Below are 22684 nucleotides of genomic sequence, written 5' to 3' on the forward strand. Positions count from 1 at the left end.
GAAACTAAGAAAAAGAATAGGTTAATGTTTAGCATCCATTGCAAATAAACAGCATTCAGGTTTCATCCAGAGTGAAAGTTTAAGCCTTTCACTTGGGGAAATCTGAATTGCTGACCCTCTAGGAAAATGAATATAAAGGGTCTTCCCAGCTGGGCTGCTGCTTCAGGGAGGGACCTCTGGTCAATTTCATTACCACTTTCAAGGCAGAAATGATGGTCAGATAAGAGATATAATTCCATGTCTCACACAGCAGTTTCAGTGGGCAGGTTTCTCTCTGCTCCTTGGTAGCATGATTTAACAGCAAATTGGCACACATTTCCAACAGATGAAATACAGTCTGTGTACAAGCACTATGTGAATTTAAGTTGTAATTTTCGAACACTGTCTTTTGGAAAAGTTAGAAACAGGTTTCAGTTTTGATTTTTTAATTTCAGTATTATAATCAACAGGCAGACTTTGCTATACATGCTTGTTTCCCACAGGAAAGGCAAAAGTTATTAATTGAATGATGATAGGAGTAGGGCTACAGGACCCTCTAAAGAGAGCTGGACCAGTGTTCACCAAGAAAAAAATAATAAACTGCCCTTTTTTTTCTTTTCTGTTCTTGGGGACAAGAAGGACAAACTTTTTTTTTCCCCCAAGTAAAGAATGGCAACTTTTTCACTATTAAAACAAATACAAATGGCCCATCTCCATTTATTTATTTGTTTTGAAAGAAGACCACAAAATAACAACATTTTTATAGTGATGGCCACTACCATGAGGCTTAAAAACTGACTCTGTCATTGATCCTCTAGCTATTTAGACAAAATACTCCCCGTCTCTTTGCATCTAGAAAATAGATATGGAATGAGAGTGGCCTTAAAGGACTATTGCAAGCTTTCACCTTCCTACATAGGATGGACTGAAGTCTGGAACATTAGAGCAGCAGCACATGATACAGATAAATGGCATATGTTCTTCAATTATATTTCTTAACTCCATCAAATTACAACTGAAAAACTATTCAAAGTCATGGTTTGTAGCTTTTAGAAGTCTATGTCCCACAGTATGGTCACTGCCAAAATTTAACACTAGGTTTGAAGGAAGCAACAGCTACAGTCTCATGTAGCCTAAAGAGATAAGCATTCCACCTTAAGAAGTCAGGATAGTGTTCAGGGATTTTCCTCCACCAAGATGTTGGATCCAATGAAAATGTATCGGAGGACTGTCAGGATGACAGACGTGAAGAATCCATAGTGGACGTTGTTCTGAGTACTCTGATGAGTTTAATTGCACTGATGGCTTCAGCAGGATCGCGAAGTGATGGATGTAGTTCTGGAAAACAAGGCATAAGTCAAAGTTTCAGGGAAAAATATGTGATTACAGAGGTGATAGCTTTGATAAAAATGTCCTTGATAGTGAGGTGAAGGTGTTTGAATGTTAAGTGTTAAGCTCTTTGGTGTGAACTCTGCAAAAATATAGAGCCAGATGAAATGCTAACGTTCAAAAGATTTGACTCAAATACAGCACGAACTTCTTTGAGATATATCCAATTTCCATGACTGAAGTGACTGAGCACACATGCACAGTGTTGGGGATGGCTATGGTAGAAGCTGATACACAGGATAATTTAAGACTGCCTTGGGAATTAGAGTTTGGATGGATTTCTAAGAATGGAAGTCATTAAAATGCAATTTGCTCTCCTGAAATGAAATTTTAGTGAACAAAGCATCAGTGAGATTCTCAGGAAGATCTTTTTTGAGACTTCATCCTATAGCATCACAGGAGGTTAAGTTTCCCCTCATATAAGTACAATAAAACCTTAAGAATGCAAGGCCAGGCACCTTCAGGTGAAGAAGATAACTCATCTCCATGACATAGGGCACAAAGAGTTGGGAAAATATGAATAGTGTGACACACCATGTAAACTTCTTATTCAGCTCATTATATAGTATTTGCTCCAATTGCTTATTATCATGGATTCATGGCTTTTTATATACCAAACTATTCCAGTGGATGACTATAAAACTGTTCTTAAATCTCAAGTTGGCACTACTTTCAGGTTTTCTTGCCTCTCTTGTCTTAACTCTATTGTTACTCCAGACATGGGAGACCATCCTTGTGTTGAGTCAACATACATGTTGTACACCCATCAGGATTTCCTTTGTCTCAAACTTGTAATTAGTTCCTCTTCAAGGACTTTAGATTCCTGAGTAGAGGTGGAAATCTCCAGACCAAGATTTATGTTAGACTGCTTTGTGTGATGCCCGGCTGCCTTAGAGAACTTAGAACACTGCCATAACAAACTTAAAAAAATGTATTTTCAAAAGCTAAGGGCCTGTTACTCTTTTCACTGAAAGTTCTTCATCTTTTCCCAAAATAAAATTTTTTCAAATCAGACTCTTTTCTTCTTGAGCTGATAACTTCACTCTTCTCTGCCATGTAACATGTCACCTCACATTCTCAAAACACTGTTCCACAAGAACTAATTAGTAAAAGACACTGATATATTTGACCTATATTTGCAACTCCAGATTCACATCACATATACATATTCCTAGTATTAAGGTATAACTTTATAGTGAACATTGTCATTTTATGCATGAACAGGCCATGCCTATACTCTTAATTTTATATTCTGCATTATTTTCACAATTAAAGCAGACAGGATATAAAGTCATTTTTAAAGAATTAAAACATATTGAAAAAATATCTTTAATTAATGGATATTTTTCTTCATTCTAAGCACAAGAGGAAACCCTCTGGGAAATATTTTGTCTGTGTTTTAATAAAACCTACATTAAAATTATTATTAAATTATTAAATTAAAATTAAAATTATTCTTTTTAATATGCCTAATATAAAAAGTCAGAAAGTTGAAATTATAAGTCACCTAGTGGGAAAAAAAATAATAGTTTCCAAAGATGTAGGTTATACCTATTAATTCTGAATGTGAGGTCTTAAGCAAAGATTTCGAGTAGTTTTCCACATAGTAAGACTTTAGTCTTAAGAAACTTTTCGTGGCTACTCATTTATGTCTTGGCATATTGCAAATTAAATGTTAGGTCACCTATACATTTTCATATGCAGTATGAACAAATGGTCCTTTTTTTATCAAGTGGTCACTTGATAGAATAACATGCTGTTAGGGGGAAGCATTGCCACCTTGATTCTGGGTAAAGACCAAAATAGTTTTAAATATGCCATTCCTAAGGGCCTAAAATGAAGAGATGGAATTTTACCTTCCTTTGAGGATGGGAGAACAGTCCTCTATTTTTAAAAAATTTATTCCAACTAATACAGCAAAAGTAAATCCCAGAGACATGCTGGAAAGAGAAAGAAACCAGGGTTTGGAGAAAATGGCAGAGTTTTTCCCATAAAGCCGCTTGGCCCGGAACTCTCCCGTTAGGATGGAGTCACAAGCGACAGTTAGTAAATTTCAAAGTGCGCGCGCAGCGTCTGGATTGGCTATCGACGAAATGTGGCACCCGCCTGATCTGTAATTAGATTCTCACTTCCGTTTGTTTTGCTTTTGCCTTTTTAACTTAATACTTGGCAAATTTAACTCAGGGAAAAGGGAAGAAAGACAGCAGCGCTCCACAAAGAAAACGTAAGTGGATAATGCGATTTGTAACTTTCCTACTGTGTTCCAAGGAACTCTACTCAGGCACACACACGTTAAAATTAAGGATGCAGGGGACAAGCCATGGTCAACGAAATCTTTTGTCAACTTCAGACGTAAAGGAGAGCTGATTTTGCTTTGGGACAAACGCTATTTTGTTTTCTTTACATTTGTCTGATAATGAACTTGACCTTTCTCGACATAAACACATAAAAACACCTCCAGCATTGCTGCAGCACCATCTACATTACAGAGAAAGCAATTTCTAACAAGATCAAAGGAAATGTGAACAGAAAGAATACCTAGTGAAGACAGAAAAGATGGCCACCTGGAAGCCAAAGAGAAGCCTATGAAGAAACCACCCCTATTAACAGCAGTCTTGGACTTCTGCCTTCTACAACTGTGACAAGTAAATTTCTCTTGTTTAAGGGAAAACAAAAAACCGGAACTTATTACTTAATAGCATATAAGAAACACCTACTGAATAAAGTTAGTGCCAGTTCTCTTTAGAAGATTGAGTGGCTCTGAAAAGAGCCTTTGGGGTGTAGGCCAAGCCTTACCGATCACTCCATGGCGGGCCGGCTCACTTAGAACTGGTGTACTTGGTGACGGCCTTGGTGCCCTCAGACACGGCGTGCTTGGCCAGTTCTCCGGGAAGCAGCAGGCGCACGGCCGTCTGGATCTCCCTGGATGTGATGGTCGAGCGCTTGTTGTAGTGAGCCAGGCGCGACGCCTCGCCCGCGATGCGCTCGAAAATATCGTTCACGAACGAATTCATGATGCCCATGGCCTTGGACGAGATGCCGGTGTCCGGGTGGACCTGCTTCAGCACCTTGTACACGTACACGGAGTAGCTCTCCTTGCGGCTGCGCTTGCGCTTCTTGCCGTCCTTCTTCTGCGCCTTGGTCACTGCCTTCTTGGAGCCCTTCTTCGGGGCCGGAGCGGACTTCGAGGGTTCAGGCATGGCCGGGAGTTTACTGCCAAACAACCCAAAAGCAACAGTAAGAAAAGAGAAGCGGTAAGAATGCGCTTCCTTCCCAGCTTCTTAAAGGAGGCAGGGAGTAATGCCAGGCGTCTGATTGGTGGTGAATGCTGGAAACGTCACATAATAGTTTTGTCCAATTAAAAGAAGCGTATTTCAAACTCACGGTTTCATTGGGTTAGGTGAAACTGCAGCTTTAGCCAATGGTCCACCGTTATTTTCGCGCCCAGTAAAGACTATAAATAAGATAGGTCTGGTTGTATACACGTATATTTTATGTTGGTGAGTTTATACTCTCATCATGTCTGGTCGTGGCAAGCAAGGAGGCAAGGCTCGTGCAAAGGCCAAGACCCGTTCCTCGCGGGCCGGGCTCCAGTTCCCCGTGGGCCGAGTGCACCGGCTGCTCCGCAAGGGTAACTACTCCGAGCGGGTTGGGGCCGGGGCCCCGGTGTACCTGGCGGCGGTGCTGGAGTACCTGACAGCCGAGATCTTAGAGCTGGCGGGCAACGCAGCCCGGGACAACAAGAAGACCCGCATCATCCCGCGTCATCTGCAGCTGGCCATCCGCAACGACGAGGAGCTCAACAAGCTGCTGGGCAAAGTCACCATCGCTCAGGGTGGTGTCCTGCCCAACATCCAGGCGGTGCTGCTGCCCAAGAAGACCGAGAGCCACCACAAGGCCAAGGGCAAGTAGAAGCCTGGCATTGCTTGGAACTCAAACCTGTTCAAACCAAAAGGCTCTTTTCAGAGCCACCCACTTTATCAGCAAAACGAGCTGTACTTTCAGATTCACATTGTTTCGGATAGCAAGGTATGAGGGCAGAATTAACGTCCTTTTGTGATTCCTTTACAAGGTAAAATGGCTATCTGAAACAAAACCTTAGGACCATATGACGGGCCTAGCTCCCCTCCTATTTCAGTTGAATCTTAGGGCGCACCACTCACCCTCCTAAATGAGAATAAACCCAGCAAGGTAAAATACTTGTTTCAAGTAGCTTCAGGCAAAGAATACACCTTATAGTGGGCTGTTTACATCAATGCTAGTGAAGTAAAAGACATCAATTATTCATCCATTAGGAAGATGTGCCTTAACAAATAGACAAGGTCGGCATTGTAAATCACATTTATAAGATAAATCTGCAAACCAGGTTCTTACAGTCCTAATGCTGTCATTGATTCTTGTTCCCCTTTTCCCCCACTATCATCACTCACCCTGCTCTCAGATCAAGTCATACTAACTATACTATAGTAACTATACTAACTAAAGAGGGCCTTCAATTCTCCACACCAGGTAATCTAGTTTTCATTATGAATACATTTTAATGAAAGGAATTACTATCTCATTCCTAGTCCTCTGGAATAAATTTTCTGAGTCTCTTGAAATATTTTTATTTCCTATATTTAAATCTCAACTGCAATCACATGTAAATAATATTCTTTGAAATAACAGTGACCACAACAAACAATCGGGAGGTTTCCTTTTTCTTTTTAATTTAAATTTATTTGATGTTGGAAGAATCGAATTCTGATTTCAGTGAATCTAATTATTCAGTTTTTTCCTCTTAAAAACTCATGTGCATTATTTGAGTCTGTAAGTTTTAAACAGCTATATCTCAGAACTAGAACTCTCGAGAATAAATGCTACGGCTCCAAGGAAGGCCTATGAGATCTTCATGTTTTAATAATAAAATATGCTATGGTTATAGTTATTGATGTTGATCATGCAAGAAGTAACCCTTCTTGCATCATTTCTATTCCCCACAACAAGGACCATCACACTGTTAAAATATTGCCTTTATTATTAATGTTAATCAATGAACGTGTAATCAAATAGTTGATATATGAATATAAATTGTGTTTTAAATAAAATTTTCAAGTGTGATATGTCATTACTTATAATTCCACATATTAACTGAGCTTTTAAAATTGGGCTTCCCTTGTGGCTCAGCCGGTAAAGAATCCACCTGCTATATGGGAGAACCTGGCTTCCATCCCTGTGTTAGGAAGAGTCTGATCCGTGGGTTGGGAAGATCCTCTGGAGAAGGGAACAGCTACCCACTCCAGTATTCTGGTCTGGAGAATTCTATGGACTGTAATGGACTATTAATCCAATTTCATTGGATGAAGCACTTACTGTTCTTTACTATCTACACAATCAGAAAGAAAATAAAACTTGTATTTGAAAATGGAGATAACACAACTTTCCAAAAATCCTGCCAAAATAATTTAGATATTTCTTTCAATTAGATCCTAAAGAATTCCATAATTTATGCTGCAAAACCTTCATAAGAGGTACACTTCAGTTTGAGTGGCAGAAGATTTATGAAAGTATTAGTTAAACTTTGTTCTTGAAATTGGTCTTCACGTTAATTTCCCTCTCTGCAGACTGGACTACTATGCAAGCATTGGGCAGTATCTTCCCATATTAGATTTTTTTGTGTATTATTGGGGAGAAAGAATTTTCCTCTACCCTTCCGAGGTTCTTTTACAGGTCTAATAATCAAATTGACATGATGAGATAGATTAACAGAAGTAAGATCAAATTGAATTTCATACATATGGAAACCCCACACACGCGGGAAGTTCAAAAAAAGAATGTAAAATGAAGTTTATATGCCATTCTGAGCTAAGGAATTAGATAACAGCTTCCAAGTACAACAGGGTAATTCACAGAACAATAAGAGAAAAAGCAAATACTGGATAATTAGTTTGCCCTACCATGTAATTGAGGGACTCAAAATTTTTCTCTGGTAATAATTCTGGGAAAGTAAAAGTTTCAATTGCTCAGTCATGTCTGATTCTTTGTGACCCCATGGACTGCATCCCACAAGGTTCCTCTGTCTATGGGATTTTCCATCCCATAGAGTTCTTTGAGCAAGAATACTGGAATGGGTAGCCATTTCCTTTTCCAGGAGACATTTCTGACCCAGGGATGGAACCCAGGTCTCCTGCATTGAAGGCAGATTCTTTACCATCTGAACCACCAGGGAAGCCTAGAAACTCCCATTTTGAATTCTTCTAGATAGTTAAGAGAGGAGAAGAGTTTGTCTTGAGATTACAGGGTCTCAATTTACATTTAAAGTCGCTGAGTCGTGTCCAAATCTTTGCGACCCCATTGACTATACATGGACATGAAATTAAAAGACACTTGCTCCTCGAAAGAAAAGCTATGGCCAGCCTAGACAGCATATTAAGAAGCAGCTATTACTTTGCCGACAAAGGTCCATCTAGTCACAGCTATGGTTTTACCAGTAGTCATGTATGGATACGAGAGTTGGACTATAAAGAAAGCTGAGTGCCGAAGAATTGATGCTTTTGAACTATAGTGTTGGAGAAGACTCTTGAGAGTCCCTTGAAATGCAAGGAGATCCAAACAGTCCATCCTAAATGAAATCAGTCCTGAATATTCATTGGAAGGACTGATGCTGAAGCTGAAACTCCAATACTTTGGCCACCTGATGTGAAGAACTGACTCATTGGAAAAGACCCTGATGCTGGGAAAGATTGAAGGTGGGAGGAGAAGGGGACAACAGAGGACGAGATGATTGTATGCCATCACTGACTCAATGGACATGAGGTTATGGGATCACAAAGAGCCCGACACAACTGAGTAACTGAACTGATTGACTTATTGAGTCCATGGAATTCGCCAGGCCTAATACTGGAGTGGGTAGCCTTTCCCTTCTCCAGGATCTTACAAACCCAGGTCTCCTGCATTGCGGGCAAATTCTTTACCAGCTGAGTCATAAGGGAAGCCCAAGAATACTGGGACAGGTAGCCTATCCCTTCTTTATGAGATCTTCCTGACCCAGGAATCGAATCAGGGTCTCCGGCATTGCAAGGGGATTCTTCACAAACCGACCTATCAGGGAAACCAAAAATCTGACACTTGTAGTTTGTTTCCTCCTGTCTCTCAGTCAGTCATTTCAGTTGAAATGACTCCTCCCACCTTCAATCTTTCCCAGCATCAGAGTCTTTTTCAGTAAGTCACTTCTTCACATCATGTGGCCAAAGTGTTGGAGCTTCAACTTCAGCAGCACTCCTTCCAATGAATATTCAGGATTGATGAATATTAATGACATGGTGGAATAATAAAGAGATTGAGAGATTTGGGGGACCAGTAATTTGGTCTTCCCTGGTGGCTCAGTGTTAAAGAATCAGCTTGCCAATGTAGGAAACATCAGCTTGCCAATGTAGGAAACATAGGTTCGATCCCTGGGTCAGAAAGATCTCCTACAGAAGGAAATGGCAACGAACTCCAGTATTCTTGTCTGGGAAATCTCAGAGACAGAGAAGCCTGGCTGGCTATAGTCCATGGAATCACAATAATGTTCGGCACAAATGAGTGACTAAATAGCAACAATTTGGAAGAAGGCAGGGACTCTGGACAGGGGCCAGCATTAAGGACAGAGAATTATGGAGCCCTCAATGATACAAATGGAGAAGGCAATGGCACCCCACTCCAGTACTCTTGCCTGGGAAATCCCATGGATGGAGGAGCCTGGTAGGCTCCTTGGGGCCACTAAGAGTCGGACACAACATGGCGACTTCACTTTCACTTTTCACTTTCATGCATTGGAGAAGGAAATGGCAACCCACTCCAGTATTCTTGCCTGGAGAATCCCAGGGACAGAGGAGCCTGGTGGGCTTCCATCTATGGGGCCGCACAGAGTCGGACACGACTGAAGCGACTTAGCAGCAGCAGTAGCAATGATACAAATTTCTTAAGTTCTCAGAAAATGTCTTTCCCCAAAGTTGTTTTTGTGGTTTTTAAAAACTTCTCTACTCCCAGACCTTTATCTATGCTATTTCAATTGTTTATATGAATATATTAGTTTCACTCATTCTGTGACTGAGAGCTTCCTGTAATAAGAAACAGATTTACAAGAGAAAAACAAGTTTAATACCATGTATGTCTGATGTATACATAGAATACACAGAGGGGAACTGAGTAAAACTCCCAGAAGTGGCTTGAACCACTACTTTAAATATCATCTTCATCTAAATACAAAATATGTTGGAGATAGTGGCATTTATAGGGATTGAGCAGGAAACACAGAGTAAACCAGGTGTGGCAGATTTAAGTCCTGCACCTTCCTCAGGTAAATTTATTGTGAGTTATTAATATCTTTCTCTTCCTGGCTCAAAGAAGGAGATACTCTTACAAATGGAGATTTCTCATATAAATGTAAATTTCCCTTATGGTATGTGTTAGCTGCTCAGTTGTGTCCGACTCTTAGTGATCCCATGGACTGTAGCCTGCCAGGCTCCTCTATCCATGGAATTCTCTAGTCAAGAATACTGGAGTGGGTAGCCATTCCCTTTTTCAGGGGATCTTCTTGACCCATGGATCCAACCCAGGTCTCCTGTATTGCAGAAAGATTCTGTACCATCTGAGCGACCAGGGAAGGCCTCGGTATTAAATTCTGTTTTTATAGCTTCTCCTGTGTTTTCTTTTTCTCAAAACCATCAGCTCATTATAATTCTTATGCTTAAGAAGGATATTTAGGAGTGACATATTCTGGTACACTTTGTTAGAAATGGCAGTATAGTATACCCAAGTACAGTGAAGAAGTAAATTTTTACTAAATGGAAAAAAACATATTTTTCAAAAACACTGATTACTAGGGAGTTTGTTAAAACTATAAAAGAGAATTCATAAAGTTAACAAGCAGGCGTTAAAAATACATTTTCTCTTTAAATAAGGGAAATTGACGAAAATGTAAACCATGCAAGGAGATTCCAAAATGCCATTTACGGCATTGCATACATTTTCTTTGAAAGAGTATGTGCTTTTATCTGTTCACCAAAATACCAAATAGCTACTAGCAGTGATCTGTGAATTATTATTTTATTACCTGCCTTTTCTGTATATTTTACACAACATTCGTGTTTTGTGCTCGCATTCAAAAGCAATTGCTAAAGTTTTAAAACAAGGTAACAAAAGAGTCACCACAGCACAAAGGAACAGAGAAGGCCTCTTTTTTTTTTTTTTTTTGGTCCATTTCTCCTCCCCCGCTTAAGGCGTGATTTCCCGCCTCCTCCTTTCTTCAGGTTCTCAGTTCGGTCCGCTAACAGATGTATAAAGCTGCATCGCGAGGCTTGGAAGTTATGCTTTATCGGGTCTTCAGGTCTTCGTCATGTCTGGTCGCGGCAAAGGCGGAAAGGGTCTGGGCAAAGGAGGCGCTAAGCGCCACCGCAAAGTCCTTCGTGATAACATCCAGGGCATTACCAAGCCTGCTATTCGGCGCCTGGCTCGTCGTGGTGGTGTGAAGCGCATCTCCGGGCTCATCTACGAGGAGACCCGCGGGGTGCTGAAGGTGTTCCTGGAGAACGTGATCCGCGACGCGGTCACCTACACCGAGCACGCCAAGCGCAAGACTGTCACCGCCATGGACGTGGTCTACGCGCTGAAGCGACAGGGCCGCACGCTCTACGGCTTCGGCGGCTGAGTGTCCACGTTCTCCGGTATTCAACAAAAGGTCCTTTTAAGGGCCCCCACTATTTCACTCGAGGAGCCGTGATGCTTCTTTGCTTTTGGGTTTTCTTCCTCCTGTTCTGTACACTCCTTTAAACTGCTTAGGAGCACTGTTTCCACCCTTTGTGAGTGTTGAGTTACATTTTACGCTTCCAGGCAATGTTTTGAACATAGTTTTGTATTTTACTTTGTAACCTACTCAGTGGAATGTTTGGTCTAATAGCCTGCTGCTAAGTCGCTTCAGTGGTGTCCGACTCTGCGACCCACAGACAGCAGCCCACCAGGCTCCCGCATCCCTGGGATTCTCCAGGCAAGAACACTAGAGTGGGTTGCCATTTCCTTCTCCAATGCATGAAAGTGAAAAGCGGAAGTGAAGTCGCTCAGTCATGTCCGACCCTCAGCGACCCCATGGACTGCAGCCTTCCAGGCTTCTCCGTCCATGGGATTTTCCAGGCAAGAGTACTGGAATGGGGTGCCATTGCCTTCTCCAGGTCTAATAGCCTAGATATAAATGAAAGCAAATATGTCACCCAAATACATGTGCCTTAAGATTTAACCAGAGTGGTATTTCTCTTCGAACACAAGGGAGAGAGAAAGGCACTTTCGTAGCGAGTTTAGACATGAAGTCTTACGGTTCGATCACAGTGATAGCTCCATGAGTCCTCATGAAGTAAACCTATGACTGTTCAATAGGCGTTAACACTAGTGTGGAAGGATGATAAAGTACAGGCTCACTGTAATATCCAGCAGAACAGTTGGTGAGGGTGGAATGCAATTAAAAAGGATTTCAACGAAAACAAAGTCATATTACAGAAATATTCTCTACAATGAAAAAATACATGGCAGCTTTATAAACCAGAACAATGAATTTAAAATTTAAAAGATCCTTGGTACAAAATTGGAAAGGAATAAGATTGGGATTGGAATTGGAATAAATTGGAAAGGAATAAGATTAGGAAATCCAGACCTAAACTCTGAAAGAGGTCTTAGCATTTTCCTAGAATCTTAGAAGCTATAGAAAGAAACCCAAGGTCAAGGGGGAAACCTTGACTAATGTAGACACACATTCCAAAGAGCGATTGCCACAGTTCAGTTCAGTCGCTCAGTTGTGTCTGACTACTTGTGACCCTATTGACTGCAGTACACCAGGCCTCCCTGTCCATCACCAACTCCCAGAGCCTACTCAAACTCACGTCCATTGTTTGATGATGCCATCCAACCAGCTCATCCTCTGTCGTCCTCTTCTCCTGCCCTCAATCTTTCCCAGCATCAGGGTCTTTTCCAGTGAGTCAGTTCTTTGCATCAGGTGGCCAAAGTTATTGGAGTTTCAGCTTCAGCATCAGTCCTTCCAGTGAATATTCAGGACTGATTTCCTTTAGGATGGACTGGTTGGATCTCCTTGCAGTCCAAGGGACTCTCAAGTCTTCTCCAACAACACAGTTCAAAAGCATCAATTCTTCGGTGCTCAGCTTTCTTTATAGTCCAACTCTTACATCCATACATGACTACTGGAAAAAGCATAGCCTTGACTAGATGGATCTTTGTTGGTAAAGTAATATCTCTGCGTTTTAATATGCTGTGTAGGTTGGCCATAGCTTTTCTTCCAAGGAGTAAGCGTCTTTTAATTTCATGGCTGTAGTCATCAACAGCAGTGATTTTGGAGCCCTCAGAAATAAAGTCTGTCAGTGTTTCCATTGTTTCCCCATCTATTTGCCATGAAGTGATGGGACCAGATGCCATGATCTTAGTTTTCTGAATGTTGAGTCTTAAGCCAACTTTTTCACTCTTCTCTTCCACTTTCATCAGGAGGCTCTTTAGTTCTTTGCGTTCTGCCATAGGGTGGTGTCATCTGCATATCTGAGGTTATTGATATTTCTTCTGGCAATCTTGATCCCAGCTCGTGCTTTATCCAGTCCAGCATTTCTCATGATGTACACTGCATATAAGTTAAATAAGCAGGGTGACCTTATACAGCATTGATGTACTTCTTTCCTGATTTGGAACCAGTCTGTTGTTATATATCCAGTTCTGACTATTGCTTCTTGTCCTGTATACAGATTTCTCAGAGGGCAGGTCAGGTAGTCTGGTATTCCCATCTCTTTAAGAATTTTCCACAGTTTGTTATGATCCACACAGTCAGAGGCTTTGGCATAGTCAATAAAGCAGAAGTAGATATTTTTCTGGAACTCTTGCTTTTTCAATGCTCCAGTGGATATTGGCAATTTGATCTCTGGTTCCTCTGCCTTTTCTAAACCAGCTTGAACATCTGGAAGTTCATGGTTCATATACTGTTGAAGCCTGGCTCAGAGAATTTTTAGCATTACATTGCTAGCCTGAGAGATGAGTGCATTGTGCAGTAGTTTGAGCATTCTTTGGCATTGACTTTCTTTGGGATTGGAATGAAAACTGACCTTTTCCAGTCCTGTGACCACTGATGAGTTTTCCACATTTGCTGACATATTGACTGCAGCACTTTCTTAGCATCCTCTTTTAGGATTTGAAATAGCTCAACTGGAATTCCATCACCTCCACTAATGTTGTTCATAGTGATGCTTCCTCAGGCTCACTTGACTTTGCATTCCAAGATGTCTGGCTCTAGGTGAGTGATCACACCATCGTGTTTATCTGGGTCGTGAAGATCTTTTTTGTATAGTTCTTTGTATTCTTGCCATCTCTTCTTAATATCTTCTGCTTCTGTTAGGTCCATACCATTTCTGTCCTTTATTGTGCTCATCTTTGCATGAAATGTTCTCTTGGTATCCCTAATTTTACTGAAGAGATCTCTAGTCTTTCCATTCTATTGTTTTCCTCTATTTCTTTGCATTGATCACTAAGGAAGGGTAGCAATTGCCTACATGTAAAAAAAAAAAAAATGACAAAATGACTAGGTTTACGTATTTTTATATCTGAAGCTAAAAATTCCCTTGTCTTATCAATATTAATTTTTGTAAAATCAAATGCTAAATATTCATCTAGCCAGTCTCCCAACTCAGGAATATTTTTTCAACAACCCTAGCCCCATCTCTGAAGCACTATCAAAGACTTTAACAGGATCTCTGTTTCCCAGAAAGAGAGGGGCCTAACTTCCATTATTACAAGATTACAAATTGCCATGTCTACTAATTTTTGAGCGAATTGTATCCATCTAGCTGTATAAAAGAGAGCGATTTCTCTCCTTGCTTTGCAATCCCTTTAGCAAAAGTGCCTGTGATGTGCTTCACATTCTGGTTTAATGCTTATCCAGTAATAAAGCTTTTCTGTATTTACTCCCTTTGTGCAGAGGTTTTTCTGAATTGGGAGGTATTACTTTTAGCTATATTCCCACATTTTCTGAGGATCTATTAGTATTCTGTGGCTTTCCATTGACGTCTTGAATAATTCCGATAGAAATCTCTCGGTTCTTAAAAACAAACAAAAAAACCCACAGGAAAAAAAATCCTTAAATATTCAGTACATAATTTAATGCTATCTTATATGTAGTTTTTGAGTATTTGTCTTTAGAAATCTATTGTTATATTTATAGCCTGATTTCTTTTTGATATTACCTTCTCTAAACCTAGACCACCAAATTTTGAATAATGAAGCCATTAAGGTATTATCTATTTAACACTTAAGGTTTGTTCTCTCGTTTACATTTGTAATTAGGCTTATATAATTGTGACAATTGTTCTGTTGTATGTATTGTGCAATATTTGAAAAAAGAGGACAAATCAAAAACAGAAACTATACATCCCTAAATTAACCAGGTAAAAGGTTATCGATGTAAATGTTTAACAGTTATACTTTTTAAGTTGGGTGGACCATACTTGCATGCATATAAAGGACATATTGCCAACAGATTTTGTTCCTAAGTATAAATACCTTCTCATTGGGAGGCAACAGTAGCAAATACTTACAGTATATATCAAAGGGGAAATGTCAATATCCTCACTATTTATAATACCATAACTATATTGGGGATTCTATCCCACTCCATACTGATAATATTAATTACTATTATACATTGACCTGACTGATGATTGCTGTTTTTCTTTATAGTTGTCTCTAAGGCCCCTGCTACAAAATATTGGGCTTCCCTTGTGACTCAGCAGGGAAAGAATCTGCCTGCAATGTGGGAGACCTGGGTTCAATCACTGGGTTGGGAAGATACCCTGGGGAAGGGAAAGGCTACCCACTTCAGTATCCTGGCCTGGAGAATTCCATGGACTATAGTCTGTGGAGTCACAAAGAGTTGGACACAACCGAGTGACTTTCACAAAATATAGATCTGAAATTGAGGTTTTCAGAAGAAGCATCAAAAGAACTTTAACAAATAACTGTACCTGATACTGTCAAGCTCTACTACAGGATTTCTTTAAGATTTTCCAAGCCATATCAGAAGCAGGGGGCTTAATCCAAAATCAACAAAGCAAGAATTAATCACACTGGACTGAATGAACTGATTTGATTATGGCTAAAAGTCCTTTACTAAAACCTTCTTAAAAAAAAAAAAAAACAACACCAAACATTTTTATTCTTTTGCTACCTTTTTCTAACTGATTCCTCAAGTTTTAGAAAAATATTTAAGTAACTGAACTTTTGATAAACTGTCAGGAATACTAACAATGCTTTTGAAAATATAAAATACACATTGCTAGGCCGTGTTTACAAAACAATACAGAAGAGTGATTGGATTTTGTTAAAACTCCTTTTTCATAGGAATGTGATTATTAACACAGGCTTAAAACTAAGCGTGAAAGTGTTAATCGCTCAGTCTGTCTGACTCTTTGTGACCCCATAGACAGTACCCTGCCAGGCTCCTTGGTCCATGGGATTTTCCAGGCAAGAATACTGGAGTGAGTAGCCATTCCCTTCTCCAGGGGATCTTCCTGACCCAGGAATTCAACCCGAATCTCTGCGTCTCCTCCGTAAACAAGAAGGCCTTCATCCCTTTTCACAAACTGTGTCATATGAACAGACCAACTTGTTGGTTCAGTGGTTAAGAATCCACCTGTGCTCTAGAAATCCAAGAGCAACAACTACTGAGCCCATGTGCAGCAACTACTGAAGACCACGAGCCCTAGAACCCGTGCTCCACAACAAGAGTAGGCCCAGCTCTCTACAAGTGGAGAAAGTAGCCTGCATGCAGTAACAAAGACTCAGCACAGCCAGTAATAAATAAAAATAAATATTTTTTTAAAAAGCAGACCAAGTTGAACAAAAGATACAAATTTAAATGTTCTATTATATACTTATCTAAGAGTCTGGTCATGTTTGATCAAATTCTTGATCTTGGCTTCCCAAACATTTTGAAATATGTACTTCTTATACTATTTGCAGAGTTGTAATTCTGCTGCAGAGAAGCAAGTGAAACTCAAAAGATGCATTAAGTATTTTACATGATTCAGCTGTCGTACATCTCCTTGAATCCTTATTTTAAGCCTTAACTTACCCCATGTCTTTCTCCTTGTCTCAAACGGTATGTTTAAATTTATCTGTAAAAAATCAGGCATCTCTAGCATTTTAATTTGATTTGAGTCTTTTTATGCCCTGGGAGAACTTGCCTCACAGTTTTGTTGGAGGCTCCCAGGGCATCAAGTTAATTTCCCATAGGTTGGTGGGGGATCAAATATGGAAACAGGGAAAACACTAAGGATATTAAAACAAGTAACCTAGGAGAGAGAAGATAGTCCTCCCACCAAGGTGGGAGCATCGTGGTACTGAGAACTGATGTTTCCATATGTATTTTGAAGGCAAAACCAGGAAGATTTCTAGAAGAATTGAATGGGGAAGAATGAAGTCATTATCAATTAAATTAGGGAGTGATTTAATTAAAGATTAGGAGGAGGGAATACCAAAGATTCTAGTTTGGGCATGTTAATTTTAGGATGTCAAACATCCATGTGAAGAAAGCAATTAGGGGATAGGGGGAATTTCCTGGCAGTCCGGTAGTTACAATTCAGCACTTTCACTGCTGAGGCCCTGGTCAGGGAACAAAGATAGCACAAGTCACTTGGCCAAAACAAAAAAAAGAGAGAGAGAGAAAAGAAAGAAAGTAATTGAGGTTACGTCTGTCTGGAGTTTAGGAGAGAAGCCTGAGTTGGCAATATAAAGTTGGGAGTCATTGATATACAGATGGTATTTAAAGTCTGAGCTTGGTCAGATCTTCAAGGGGGTCAGTATAGAGCAAGAAGCAGTACAAACTTAGGCCTGTATCCCTCAACATTAAGGGTCTGTGGAGAAGAGATGAACTAACAAAAGATACAGAGCCTCTGATAAAATAGAACCAAATGAAAAAAGCATATCAAAGAGAAATTATAGGATCAATTATGTCAGTGTTTCCAATAGATTAAGTAAAATGAAGACTATTGGCCATTGGATGTATCAATAGGAAAATGATTTTGATGATTTTATACTAGTTTACTTTCTGTCTTTTCCCTAGTAGAAAAAAAGTGGGGACTTTTCCCCCTGGTGATATCACCAGTGCCAAGTACAATGTCTGAAATCTAGCAGTTATTCAATAATTAATAAATAAATGAATTAGTTAACTAACATTCCTGCTGCTATCGACGGAGAGCTCTTCTTACTGACTGCCCTACAGTGTACTCACTAGGGTAGAGTCCTGAGCAAGCAATGGAACTGTGTTAAGCAATACATGCTAATTCTCAAAGCATTTAGTCACAATATATTTTTCCTATTTAAAGTTTTAAAGACTATGGTTTCTTTTTAAGGGTAGTTTTCCTAGTATAGCTAAGAAAGGAAAGCCAGGCTGTTTACCTAGGTTTCTGATGCCTCGATTCTATAACCACTGAACCTAGCAGATGTTTATAGCAAGATCTTTCTATGCAACAAACTTTAATTCATTGACCACAAATAAAATAAACCCTTGCATTTGAACTCAATCCTCTCTTGGGAGAAAGGTAAGAACTTGAATTCCTGGACAAGACCTCTCATTGCAACAAAGAAAGATTGATGCTTTGTCTCTTAATTTGGGTCTGAACCTTGGGGCTGAGAGTTCCACAGCCTTTGATTGTATTCTCTTAAAGTTGAAATTGATGAAAAAATGCTATTAAAAACCAAAATTTGCTCTTAGATTTGAAAAGGCCTGTGGAACCAGGAGAAATGAGAGGTGATAATGAGTTGTATTTGAGAAGACACAATCCCACAGATTCTGATAACTGGTCTAGGGAAACATCAGTTATTAATATTTAAACAAACAACTTTCTCATAGTAATTCTTATGTGCCTCCACATAAGAGAGAGATCTCATGCCCACATGATGCCTGGGTTCCTTTTTGGCAGTTAAATTCTATGCCATTCAAAAAAATGAAATGAGGTTGATAGAAAGGGAGAACATGGAGTAAGAGAAAGACAAAAATTACAGCAAACCTATCAGTTATGCTGTGATCATCCTCAGAAAGCTCAGGAAGGCTCCTCCTCCTCCCCTTTATTTACCACCCAGATTGTGAATACAAATGAACAGAATGATATTGGAGAAATAAAGTGATCCTTATCACTCAATTGTATAAATGGAGAAGCCAAAGCCCAGAAAAATATATAACTTAACTCATTATCACAAGGGAATGGTGGTATAGGTTTAATCCCAAGTCATCTGCTCCTAATGATTATGCTTACTTTTCACCATCTTGCACCCCTTTAGTTGGTATCAATAGTAAAATCACAGTAAGTCGGAAAGAGAAAAACAAATATCGAGTATTAACTCACATATATGGAATCTAGAAAGATGGTACTGATGGACCTATTTGCAGGACAGCAAAACAGACGCAGACCTAGAGAACAGATTTGTGGACACAGTGAGGGAAGGAGAGGGTGGGATGAATTGATTAGTGTTGAAACATATACATTACCATATATAAAATAGAAAACCAGTGGGAATTTGCTGTATGATGCAGGGAGCTCAACTGTGACAACCTAGAAAGGGGTGGGGCGGGGGTGGGGGGTGGTGGTGGTGGTGGGCTGAGTTCAAGAGAGAGGGCAACATATGTATACCTATGGCTGATTCATGTTGATGTATGGCAGAAACCAATGCCATATTGTAAAGCAATTATTCTCCAATTAAAACCAAATAAAAAAGAGTAAAGTCATAAAAGAAGACATTTGCATCTCTCAAAATATCTATCTTTTACATCCTGAATAGATTGTTTTTTATATCCAAAATATATGTGGGTCTGCTTAGTGATGCCAAATCAGACTTTTCACAAGATGAAAATAAGTACATTTTTCATGAACATGTTTACATTAGTGACCCCAAAAATTAAGAAAAAATGTCTAAATAAAACATTTGCACTGCATGTGGGCCAGAAATTTTATGCTTTTGCTTTATCTGCATCCATTACTGTAACTGTCCCTTCTCAATTCTTACCACCAGTGGTATTCATTTCACCAAATACAGAACACCTAATGAGGACCAATTATGAACCTCGCCTTTAAAAAACCACCAAAGTAATTTAAAAATATTCTTTTTAAACTCTTAACTCACTTGATTTTATGAGTATACTAATTTTAAGCCTTCTCCCAGACTTCCCTTGTAGTCCAGTGGTTAAGAATCCGCCTGTCAATGCAGGGAGCATAGGTTTGATCCCTGGTCCTTAAAGATTTCGCATGGCACGGGGCAACCAAGCCCATGTGCCACAACTACTAAGCCTGTGCTCTAGAGCCCGCGAGCCACAACTATTGAGCCAAGACGCTGCAACTACGTACAAGAGCCGGTGCCAGACTCGACTGTACCTTACTTACTAGTGTACGTTATATTAATCGAAACCTTCAAAGTACCCTACTCTTAATAGGACGGCTTAACTACAAGAATTTCGTTTTTTTTAAAAAGTTACTTGCCATCAAAAACTTTTATCTTGACTAGCTACATCCGTTAACTAGTCATGCAACTTTAGGCCCTAACCAACCTAGCACAAATATATGCTAATATAAAAGCTTGACGGGGCACAGGACCCCGCTGTACAAGTGTGGGACTAGGCGCGCACGCGCCTTGGAGCAGAAACAAGACGGCCTTTTAGACCAAAGTATTAAGTGTATCTTTGGCACTTAATGAAACGAGAATTACAGCTCCTTACAAGGAAAATTGGGAAGCCCTGAAAAGGGCCTTTTGTTAGGTGAATGGAAGCGAAATGAACACTCAGCCGCCGAAGCCGTAGAGGGTGCGGCCCTGTCGCTTCAGCGCGTAGACCACGTCCATGGCGGTGACAGTCTTGCGCTTGGCGTGCTCGGTGTAGGTGACCGCGTCGCGGATCACGTTCTCCAGGAACACCTTCAGCACCCCGCGGGTCTCCTCGTAGATGAGCCCGGAGATGCGCTTCACACCACCACGACGAGCCAGGCGCCGAATAGCAGGCTTGGTAATGCCCTGGATGTTATCACGAAGGACTTTGCGGTGGCGCTTAGCGCCTCCTTTGCCCAGACCCTTTCCGCCTTTGCCGCGACCAGACATGACGAAGACCTGAAGACCCGATAAAGCATAACTTCCAAGCCTCGCGATGCACCTTTATATATCTGTTAGCGGACCGAACTGAGAACCTGAAGAAAGGAGGAGGCGGGAAATCACGCCGTTAGTGGGGGAGGGGAATTGGGCCAAAAGGGAAAAAAAAAAGAGGCCTTCTCTGTTCCTTTGGACTGTGGTAACTCTTTTGTTACCTTAAGATTTAGAATTGCTTTTGAATGCTAGGGAAAACACGAATGTTGTGGAAAATACAGAAAAGGGGAAGTAATAACTTGTTATCGCACCACACACAGATCTCCCCTAGTAGCCAATTTGGTATTTTGGTGAACAGATAAAAGCGCAGACTCCAGGAAAATGTATGCTATTCTGTATAGGGCCTTCTAAAACCTCTTTATACTGGTATATTTAAATCAACTCCCCTTGAGTTTTTAATAACAAGTTATTAATGTCTGCTTATTACTGCTTATGAATTTTCCATAGCACAGTTTAAAACAGTTCTCTACCAATTCCTTAATCAGCAATATTTTTTAATATAATTTTTTTGCTGCTCTTGAAATGCCACCTTTAACATACTTAGAACTATTACTAAAATTCTGTTCTATGTATTACAGTTCCCAAATAATCTATTTGTTACATTCAGAATTAATTTGGGGATAGATTATATTTTCTTTGATTAACTGTCCACCTAGCAAGATTTATGGATTTATTTCCCACTAAGAGTATCATCTTTAATGTAATTTCTGTAACATACTGAGAAAATTTGTCCTTCCTAGTGTGTTTCCATTAGAATGTTTTCAACATTGCAAAATGTTACAAGAAAAAAGAAAAGAAAACGCCTTTGGGCTTTTCAGAGGCACCAGGCTTTCCTGCCAACAGAGAGAAGGTGCATTGTTTCAAAGAGAACTGAAGAGGTGAAGGAAATATAAAGTTTTCCAATTCTGCACTCTTAAACTGGCACAAGAGAAAGGACTCAGGATTATTTTTCAAACTGCTCTTTAGCCATCTACTACCTTTAACAATGCTTATCATTTTACAGTATTTTTATGGAAGGTGGTGGAGCAGAGTGGGGTAAATTGCAAAGAGAGGGATCTAGAAGAGAACCTAGAAAACTGTTAAAAACTATGCTGTCGCATGACAAGTCAAGTCCTGTTAATACTCTATCTTAAAATTACTGTACATCCCAACTATAAAAGGTTGAGATTTTAATAACGCATGAGATTCTGGGCCAGCTGCAGCTTGGAGAACAAGCACTCAGACACACTGGTGGTGAAGTAGGCCTCCTTGTCATCTAATATCTAAAACTACTAGATCCACCTCTTCAATTTCAAACGCAGTAAGTAGCTAAGTAGTGAAAAGTTGCAACCAAGAGAGCCGTGAGCTACACCGGGATTCATGACCTCCAGAGGAGAGGATTTCGATCAGGGGTCAGAGACGAGGCTTGATCACTTGAAGCTTACGTGAAATAAAACTTTATTAACGTATACAGGGACAAAAGAAGCTTCTGACATCAGAAGGGGGCATTAGAAAGGGACAGAATGACCCCCTTGCTAGCTCTTAGCAAGCAGTTATATATCTATTAAAGAATCATCTCAAAACAGAGTTGCATCAGGCCCCTCTTCCAATAGGCATTTTGAGATAGCACTGACATAAAGTGAATCATCCCCTGCCATAAAACAATTGACATGAAATTTAAAGAAAGGCAGCTTTCCAGCAAATACATTGTTTCAATACCATAGCTTAAGAGAAAATTTCCTTGAGTAAGACAATGGTTTGTTGAGCAATGGTCTATTCAAGGTTTGAGTCTTAGGCTGAACCGACTTGAAGACAGGCAGATTCCAAGGCAAATACATCTTTCATTAACACAGCTTAAGAAAAAGATTTCCATTAAAAAAAACCCATTGGTTAGCTCAAGGTTTGAGAAAAGTTTAAGTTCAGGTAGAACCAGGTGTCATCATGACAACACAAAATTTACAAGAAACCTTTTAATTTTGTATAGCGGGGGGACAAAAAAAAGTCTGCCACTTGGCGTCTATTTCCTCTGCTTAGGGACCCCTAGCCTTGTTACCCTCTGTGTAGCTTATTGGTTATACTGCAAGGAACCAATTCTATGTTAGAACTGTCTCTTTGATTTGCTTCTCCTTTTTATAATCGTATAATGAGCTTCGTCAGA

The 22684-nt window shown here is 40.0% G+C and overlaps 4 protein-coding genes across 4 annotated transcripts; 2 read left to right on the forward strand and 2 right to left on the reverse strand.

The window, feature by feature from the left end:
• Positions 1-412: 412 nt before the first annotated feature.
• On the reverse strand, positions 413-4660 carry H2BC15 (H2B clustered histone 15). The gene is given in 2 exon segments (NM_001081742.1): positions 413-1317; positions 4165-4660. A coding segment is annotated over 1 exon segment (381 nt). The 5' UTR covers positions 4569-4660; the 3' UTR covers positions 413-1317; positions 4165-4187.
• A 193-nt stretch (positions 4661-4853) lies between these two features.
• Positions 4854-5340, forward strand: H2AC15 (H2A clustered histone 15). Its single transcript, XM_003587713.6, has one exon. The coding sequence runs from the start codon at positions 4888-4890 to the stop codon at positions 5278-5280; it is 393 nt and encodes a 130-aa protein (XP_003587761.1). The 5' UTR covers positions 4854-4887; the 3' UTR covers positions 5281-5340.
• Positions 5341-10717: 5377 nt separating this feature from the next.
• On the forward strand, positions 10718-11246 carry H4C12 (H4 clustered histone 12). Its single transcript, NM_001374540.1, has one exon. It carries the CDS (start codon positions 10727-10729, stop codon positions 11036-11038), a length of 312 nt encoding a protein of 103 aa, NP_001361469.1. The 5' UTR covers positions 10718-10726; the 3' UTR covers positions 11039-11246.
• Positions 11247-20143: 8897 nt separating this feature from the next.
• On the reverse strand, positions 20144-20546 carry H4C11 (H4 clustered histone 11). The gene has a single exon (XM_002697470.6). It carries the CDS (start codon positions 20503-20505, stop codon positions 20194-20196), a length of 312 nt encoding a protein of 103 aa, XP_002697516.1. The 5' UTR covers positions 20506-20546; the 3' UTR covers positions 20144-20193.
• Between the last annotated feature and the right edge of the window lie 2138 nt (positions 20547-22684).

The sequence above is a fragment of the Bos taurus genome, chromosome 23, assembly GCF_002263795.3.
Source record: "Bos taurus isolate L1 Dominette 01449 registration number 42190680 breed Hereford chromosome 23, ARS-UCD2.0, whole genome shotgun sequence".
Taxonomy (NCBI): domain Eukaryota; kingdom Metazoa; phylum Chordata; class Mammalia; order Artiodactyla; family Bovidae; genus Bos; species Bos taurus.